Genomic DNA, 9,278 nt, shown 5'->3' with positions numbered 1-9,278 from the left:
AAATGAACCAGTGTTGGAGTTAATCATAGACATATGCCAGGCTGCAAAAATCAAATAATATGTGATCCACTTTTTATGTAGTATACTGAAAAAAAATTCTTTTTTGTGTTTTTTGCATCCAAAAAAAATGGTTTGTTTACATTACAAACACAGCATTTAAAGGGTTAAAAATGTGACAGTTATTCAGTATTTGATATTTTTATTTACGGCTCAAGTTGATGAAATAGAAAAAAGTGTAAAAGAACTAAAAACAAACTGTGAAAAATTTTTTGACATTATTCCACAAGTGTGCGAAAAAGCCACACTTGGTGTTTAGTAAGGGCCTTGCTGGACGGGATACCGGAGGGTTAAATTGTTAAATTTTTACTTTTTTTTTTTTCTTTTTTTTTTTTAAAGCAAATAGGCTGTTATTTCAATGTTATTATCTTGCAGTTTAAATGGCACGGCATTGTTTTTCAATTTACAGTTCGATTTTCTCAAAGAAATAGAAATACTTAATTTCGACATACAAATCTGGTTTTGTTAACATTTGTTAACAAAAAACATGAAAAGATAAATAACTGCATTTTACACCAATTATTAACATGTATTGATAGGATTAGCGGTTCAGAAGTTATTAAATATTTTAGATCAGTAGACGGTTTTGGTCGTCGGTGGCTGTTTGGGTCTTTATGGGTTGATATATTTATTTTTTTGACTTTGAAAACATGAATAAAATGAATGAAATTATTTGTTCATTACTAGTTATAGTTTTAGTAGCTTTTTTGAATTAACTGTACACACCCTGAATTACACTATTTTAATACATTGCATCCAATGGAAAGATACTGGACACCACTAGAAACTTGTCCTTCACTTCTTCTCCTGTAGGGGGCGCTGACTGTCACTTGTGCCCAGCATGGAGTGCAGGTGAAGTATGTAATGTGTTGTGTAACAGTCTACTCTGCATACACACACACAGACACACACACAGTCTGGAGCAGTGGGAGGGGCCCCGGCCACATCATGATGTCAGCCGTGGGGGGGGGTATAAGTAGACGTCCTGTCCGAGACATGAACACAAAGCACCTGTTGCTCCGCAGCTTGAACACACAGGACTTTAAAGACTGTTGAGGAGTTTGTGAACACACTGCTGCTGCTGTTTGGACTTCAAAAACCAGAGGATGAACATGGCTTCTGTCAAGACACTCCTTCTACTCTTCATCATCAGTGTGGCTCTGCATGAAAGTGAGTATTATTTCATTTATTTTTCAAAAATTTTATGTGATTTTCTGCTGATTTTCTTTTTTTTTTTTTTTGTGGTCTCTTCATTCATTAGAGATGGATTTTAAGCACAGTCAAATAATGCAAAAGCAGTAAAAACAGTTTTATAGCTGTATTTTATTATTTGATGCTGCTGAACTGGGCCTCCTGCCAGTTAACAAATACACTTCAGACTCCTGGAATGTTTTTCTTTGATAAATTACCCACCTTCTCTTGTGAACTAATCACATTTGTATGACCGCAGAATTATCAATACAACCACATGCACACAATTGTTTAACTTGGATCAAGTTTCCCTGACAGATACACTTATCAAGATCACATTTGTCGTAGTGCACCAGTGGGTGTGAGCCCGCCAAGTGGATTTGTTTGTATTTAATCACTTAATGTGCACAGTCACCCTGCAGAGCATTAGTTGGCACTTTTTAATCGTGGATTCTTTTGTGTTTTTCTAGGTTGCGGATTCCCCTTATCGGAGCAGGGGGAGCTGCCCGTCCAGGCTCGGCATCCACCTAGAGTCAGGACCAAACGCTGCTCCTGTAACAGCTGGGATGATAAGGAATGCATTTACTTCTGCCACCTAGATATTATCTGGGTCAACACACCAAGGTGAGGCTTCGGAGATACTACCAGAGGTTTACATTAGGGGTTGGAGTGGGAGATTGGACCCCAAACCTAAGTCTAGTGACGCTAAGTAAAACCCTGTAACACAAACTCTAATTCAGGGGTCAAATTTAGCCCAATTTGATCTTGCGTGGGTCAGACCAGTAAAATAATAGCATCATAACCTATAAATAATAACTCAAATTTCTGCCTTTGTTTTCTTGAAAAAAAGTTAAACTGCAATTTTAATAAAATTATGCCCCGGCTTCTCATTGGTGGATCTATAAAGGCACAAAACATTTAGTAACAAGCAGAATATTGTTAAAATTGCACTTATTTTTCTGAATGAATTTCAGGTTGTACATGGTTGTTTTGATTATACAAATTTATTTCTGACAGGATTAGGAGTGTGTATTGGTAAGAATCTGGCAAAATGATGCAAATCACAATACGAGGATTACAATACGATATATCATGATACTGTTAAAAAGGTAATTTTTAGTTTGTTTCTTTTTTTAAATGATTATTTCCTTAAATAACTGAATTACACCAAAAATCTGCACTAATACTAAACACATTTTTATTTGATCAGAACAGGATCTAATACTATATCACAAAATCTTCCACTGTTAAAACTTAAATTAAGTGTTACAGACATTACAGTTTCAGATCCTGTTCAAATGTTCATACTCTATTAGTTCAGAACTAACATCATAACATTATTTTTGTGCAATCCCAACAAAGGAACTAACATTATTTACTAAAACAGTGTTAAATAATAATAAATAAAATGAAAACAAAAAAGAAAAATTAGCTTCCACAATATGTGCATTTGAATAAATATCTAAAAATATCAATACAGTACTTTTTAATATCGATACAGTATTGTGAAATGAAATATCACAATATATTGCAGAACCGATATTTTCTTCCACCCCCAGACAGGATAGTTTGTAAATGAAAATATTATGTAATTTTACTTTTCCCACACTAACACAAAAAGAAAAAATTGGAGTTGTCATTATTTATCCTTCAATTTCTTTATGAAACTTTTCATGCATAATTAAAAAAAAACCACAAAATCACAGACAAGAGCTTACGACAGGAATGTTCAAGGATCAATAACACCGTAAAGCTATTAAAATAAAATAACACACAGAAAAAACATACACACACAAAAAAAACATATAAAACAGCACAAAACATAATATATGTATTTCAAGCTGCTAGTGAAGCGGTATTGGGTTGTTAACACAGGATTGGAAAAAAAAAAGAAAATCAGTCAGAGTTTACAGGGAAGTCCAGCTTCTGAACATATTCAAAAAAGGGTGTCATATTTTAGAAAATTATTGTTGTGAGCCCCTCAACAAGTGTCTGATTTTTTCCAAATTGGCAAATAAAGTACATCCCTGACCCAATGAGAGTTGTCATATTTATAGGTTATTTTGACAGTATTTTACAGGTCTGACCCACCTCAGATCAAATTGTGCTTTTAATTATGTGGCCCCTGAACTAAAATGACTTTGACACCCCTGACATTCACAAATTCATCCTGTAGGGACTTTGGTGACCCAGTTTTGGTGACCCCCCTGCTCTAACCTTAACCCTGCCTCCAGTAAACCTACCTCTACCATCATGCCACACATTTACCAGAACCATCCTAACACCTTTCGTTTTCCTTTACAGTAAACTTCTTCCGTACGGCCTTGGAAGTCCCCTTTCTCGCCGGCGCCGCCGTTCAGCAGACCGCTGCGAATGCACCAACCCAGCCGATAAAACCTGCTCCGGCTTTTGCCATAAAAGGTGAGCGCTCTTCTTCCTCGATCGTCCCTGTTTTCCGCTTACGTAGACCCACAGCGAACCAAGGCCTACCATCACATACCCTCCTGCGATGGTATGAAGGTCTGTCATTCCATTGTCAGTCATGTGTGCAGTTCAAGTACATGAGGATGAATCAGAGAAAACGTAATGATTAAACCTGCGATAACATCACAACCACATGAGGGTAACAGTCATAGCACAGATAATGGCCTGCATTTCTAAGAAGGTGTTCAAAAGATGGTTTATTAAACAGCCTGGCTTCTATTTTTAGGAAGTTCACCTTTTTCTTATACTAGTTTTGTGGCGTCTTTGTGGCCATAAAACCACCAGCATAGACTAAAAGCTGTCTAGATGTTATCTAGGCGGTGCCTTCACCCTGGATCCCTGCCCATAAGGCATCCAAAAATATATTAGTTTTGAGTTCTAAGGAAATTGCTTTGATGACCCTGATCTGTTCTTGCTTCAAGTAATACACTACAACAAGACAAAATCTTTAATCGGGTGAGTCAGTGTTTTAATGCTGTTTATCTGCCCACAGCTCAGACCATCCAAGAGGTGATGTCATGGATTCATCTACAAACGCCTCAGACAAAAACAACAACAAACTGCTGGAATCCCTCAGGTAAATGAGGAGAGTCTTTGAATAATATCCAAGATTTCATTTGCACACAAATTGCATTTTATCTGCTCATACTGTGTTTTACATTTCTTTTCTATATATAATGTACATAGTCTTGATATACATACTCTTTAGTGTTTTTATTTTTTATTTTTTTATCTAGCCAAGAACTACCTCTAAAGCCCTATTCAGACTGGATTAGTTTTACATAGGTACGTGGGGTAAAGTAATAATTGCCAGAGATTTTAGTCCCGTCCAAACACCCTACGTCAGTAACAGTGGCGGCTGCTCGTCTTTCAGAGAGGGGAAGCTCATTGTCGGCTTGCATAAAAAAAAAATTGTCAAGTTATTTAAACATAAATTCGGCCCTCCGTTCCTTTTTAAGAAAACGGTCAGTGACCTTATTGTACCAAGTAAACAACAAAACACTGAAATTATGTTAATTGAAACAAGGAAGTACAATGAGTGTGTTTTATTTACAGTGCAAGAAATGAACAAGTAATTTCATTGTGGTTTCTCTCTTGATTTCACAAGAAAAATGTGTCACGGTATTAAACTGAACTCTGTCAGTGAAGGAGTAGATCTCAAAATAGCTGTCAATCAAACAGGATTCAGCCTTTCGACTGATCCTCCAATCAGCACGTGGAAGCCTGGCGTCCAGCCCAGCCGAGCTTCGCCCACAGCTCCATTCACCTGGGGGTGGGACAACATTGTGGCATTTATCCAATTACCGTCCAGTTTTGAGGCAATGACAAAAACTGTTCCACTCAGTCCCATTGAAGTGCATGGACGCTGAGCGTCTACGGACAAATGCACTGAGCAGAGATCGAATGAGAAAACAGCGCAACAGGAATGTATGAGAAGTGAACAACATCGAGTCTGTTGGTTTGTGATAAAGCTGATTCTGAACGAACTCGTCTGTGAGATGAACGTGTTCTAACACATTTGTAGTCAATGAAATGTCAACACAACCGTACATATTTAACCATTTAATTTTTGTAATTTTAGGGGAAGTCGACCTTCCCTTGCAGTCTATGAGAAATTGCCTCTAGGCAGTAATCATTAGCTCACAACGTCAGTGAAGATTACCACGACTTTTATCCTCTGTAAAAGGGTCAGAAAAATTGATCCCAGGTAATACTAACCCCGTGCGAATAGACCTGTAGTTCATACGTGTGTAGATATTCCGTCATATCCTTACAAGGGGTTTTCAAGCATGGAGGCTCTTGACGAAGCACTCAGTTTTCCAGTAGGCAAGTGCGTGTGAAACCTCATGTACTGTCGGAATTGGCGTACGACAAACCGTACGTCATACGCACATGACGACTTGATTTACCCCTCCCACTTGTGATAGTTTTGCTGATATTTCTCATCCCGTGCAAATTGGCCATTAATATTACCGACATCCTGTGGTAAAGTGGCATTACCCCACGTGCCCATGTAACTAATCCACTCCAAATAGTGCTTAAGGAAAATTTCATTACGTGCACATGACATTCTTGAATCTTGAGACATGGTTGTTTTTGTGACATATGATACTAATTCTTACCTGTTTTATGTTCCTTACAGATCTGTGATCAAATCCAACACGGCGCTCGCAGAACAGACGCAGTCATCAAAGATCACAGTGGGACGACTGAAGACAAGAAGGTAGACGACGAGAGGAAAACTCAAAGCAGCTCAACCTTCACGGGCTCAGCATCCATGGACAAGAGGTTTCCTAAAAACAGACTCTTCCAGTTGGACCTGTGAGCCAACGCTGAGGTTTAGAAACAAGTGACTGGAAAAGGTGGTGAAGCTCCAGACGTCTGGTACTTCATCGACGCAAGAAGCCCAACAATGACGAGGGGGGCAACGACGAGAGGGGGAGATAGGAATATTTCTTGAACAGTCGGTGAATGTTTGTTGAACTTCTGAACACACCAAGGAAGGACCCCTCAAAGACAAAGAAACGAACAGTGAAGACCGAAATAGTCGGCGACCTCATCAAGACGTTATCTGTGACGTCTTCGGATCAGATGTATAGATGGTTCTAGATCCACAGCTTTAGCCCACTGAGGATAATGGGATCGATCCCTTCTGTAGAGACTCTATTCAGATGGGAAATGTTCGTCTGTGCTTCGTTCAATAACTCTTCTGTCTTAGTCGACCTTTCTTTGGTTGAATATTCCTCTGTATCAGAGCTGGAATCTGCTGCTCTGCTTAATATTTAGGCCGGGGGTGTCAATTTATTTTAGTTAAAGGGGGGCCACATACAGACTAATCTAATCCCAAACATAATAATAGTAAAATAACCTATAAATAATGACAACTCCAAATATTTGTCTTGCAAAATTACACGATGAACATGCTTGTAATCGCAAACTATCCCCTGAACAACCACGAAAAACCTAAAATTTCTTAAGAACAGTTTACGTTACATCTCACAGATCACAGTGGATCTACAAAGGCACAAAACATTTAGAAACAGGCACGATATAGTTAAAATTAACCTAATTTTTCTTGAGTAATTTCAAGTTTTTTGTGAAAGTATGTAAAGTATGTAAATGTAAGTATTACCATAATGTAAATTTGCTTTTGCAGTTTTTCACAGTTAAACAAAGAGAAAAATGTAGCGTTGTCAATATTTATAGTTTTTTTATTTTTTATTTTATTTTAACAAATTGGGTTGTATGTGGCCCCAGAACACCCTAGACCAGGGGTGTCAAACATGCGGCCCGGGGGCCAAAACTGGCCCGCCAAAGGTTCCAGTCCGGCCATAGGATGAATTTGCAAAGTGCAAAAATTACACTTAAGATATTCACAATCAAGGAACTCGTTTAGTTCAGGTTCCACATACAGAACAATGTGATCTCAACTAAAATAATAGCATATAACCTATAAGTAATGACTCCAAATTTTCTTAGTTTAGTGTGAAAAATACAATATGACATTACACCTCTAAATAATGACAACTCCAAATTTTTCTCTTTGTTTTAGTGTAAAAAGTTACATTAAATTATGAAAATATTAACATTTACAAACAATCCTGAATGTGAAAAACCTGAAACCTGAAAAAGTGAAAATTTAACATTATTCTTCCTGTTATTAAATATTTTGCGCCTTTGTAGATCCAATCCATAATATGCACGTATAAGTGGTAAGTTGAGGTGTAATATTGTTAAAATTGCACTTATTTTTCTCAAGAAATTTCCGTTTTTTCAGGTTACTCACATCATTTTTGTTTGGATAGTTTGTAAATGTACATATTTTCATAATTTTATTTTGATTGCACTAAAACAAAGAGAAAAATATGGAGTCGTCATTATTTACAGGTTATTATGCTTTTGTTTAACTGGTCCGGCCCACTGAAGATCAATTAGGCTTAATGTGGGGCCCCTGAACTAAAATGAGTTTGACAGCCCTGCCCTTGACAGTCATATATTTTACTGTTATAATATCTTCAGGGTCATTTTTGCACAAATTCAACCCTTGGCCGGATTGAACCCTTATTTTGGCGTGTTTAAACCTCTTATTTTTCGGGCAGTACTTGAAAACGGCAGCTTGTTCAGTCTTGGCTCAGATCACCTCAGTGGGATGAAGGCCAGCTCTTTAGGAATTAAACAAACAAATCGCTCATGTCCATTCGTACAAGGTCCTTTTGTGGGGTTTTCGGCGCAGACACATGCATGTGCAGCGTCCACCACCGCCGCCGTCACAGCTCCAGTCCACCTATTGTGTTTGCTCAATTGTTATTGCCCAGCTCTTGTTTAATGTTTGATTGACGATAAGCCAGAAGGTTTCAGTGACTTACAGCCTGCCAAAATACACAACAATTGTTTCAGTCCTCTGGACAAATGTTCCATTAATTCCTCAGTAATTAGCCACTGGGAAATTATGACTGTTGACTTATGTTACACACTTGTAAAAGCTATTTATCAGGACCTTGAATTCATTCATTCCATCTGCCCTGAGTGACTGTAGTAAACAGGAATGGAACTACAGACCTCCATTCATCTCATTTTTCCCAGAGGTTTCCATGATGGATAGTTTACCAGCTTCCATGTTTACCACTGAATGCTGAATGATCGCAACAATTGTAAATACAACCACTTATTTATTCTCTAACTTATTAAAGATGGTATTTATATTTGTATGAATGGGGCACTGAATTGTGAACAAGGAAATAAAAGCTTCAAAAAAACATTCACTTTCTGATTTACAGTCTTATTTCTTCACCACTCACTGTCACTGACTCACATTTTAACAAAAACTTTAAAAACTTATTACCCAGCCCCCTGAAGGGGAGGAGAGGGGTGTTGTTTTTGGTTTGGTTTGTTTGTTGGTTAACACTTTCGCAGCAAAACTATAGGTTGAATTTATGCCAAATTGGGTTTATAGATTGCCAGTGACCCAGAATAGATTTGGTTACATTTTGGTAAAAGTAGGTCAAAGTTAAATTTTTTTAAGAATTTTTAAAATCTTTTTTTTTTCTTCATTTACTTATAATGTGCAAAATTTCAAATTGTTTTAAAAACCTCATTTTTTACTCAATTTACTTCAAATGTTGCAGAGATATAGAGAATAATTTTAGACATCACTCTGCAAAAATATCTAAGTGATAACTTGTTTTTGAATTTTTTTGTTAAATTTTTAAATCTTTTTCTTTTCCCTTTTACTTATAATGGGTGAAATATCACATGTCTATAAAAACAACTTACTTCAAACTCGGTGTGGAAACCAATAATGTAATAACAGCCGATAACGTAATAAATTTGCCATATTTAAAATGTAGTAAGCCAATAACATAACATCTGGCCAACAATGTAATAAAAGTCATGAACCGATAATGTGATAACTTTTGGTCAATAAAGTTATAACTTATTGGCTGGTTATTACGTTATTGGCCTAGTAAAAAAAAATCTTTGCAAATGTAATAACTGAGCCAATAATGTAATAAGTTATAACGTTACTGGCCAAAAGCTATTACGTT

The 9,278-nt window shown here is 37.0% G+C and overlaps 1 protein-coding gene across 1 annotated transcript; it reads left to right on the top strand.

The window, feature by feature from the left end:
- The first annotated feature begins 1,061 nt into the window (after positions 1–1,061).
- LOC115428231 (endothelin-2-like) lies at positions 1,062–6,178 on the top strand. The gene is made up of 5 exons (XM_030147084.1): positions 1,062–1,227; positions 1,719–1,872; positions 3,553–3,669; positions 4,226–4,309; positions 5,876–6,178. The coding sequence occupies exons 1-5, from the start codon at positions 1,164–1,166 to the stop codon at positions 5,958–5,960; spliced, it is 504 nt and encodes a 167-aa protein (XP_030002944.1). The 5' UTR covers positions 1,062–1,163; the 3' UTR covers positions 5,961–6,178.
- The last annotated feature ends 3,100 nt before the right edge of the window (positions 6,179–9,278 follow it).

The sequence above is a fragment of the Sphaeramia orbicularis genome, chromosome 11, assembly GCF_902148855.1.
Source record: "Sphaeramia orbicularis chromosome 11, fSphaOr1.1, whole genome shotgun sequence".
In the NCBI taxonomy this organism is placed as follows: Eukaryota; Metazoa; Chordata; class Actinopteri; order Kurtiformes; family Apogonidae; genus Sphaeramia; species Sphaeramia orbicularis.
Note: the sequence above shows the minus strand (reverse complement) of the source record. Positions and strands in the feature narration are given on the sequence as shown.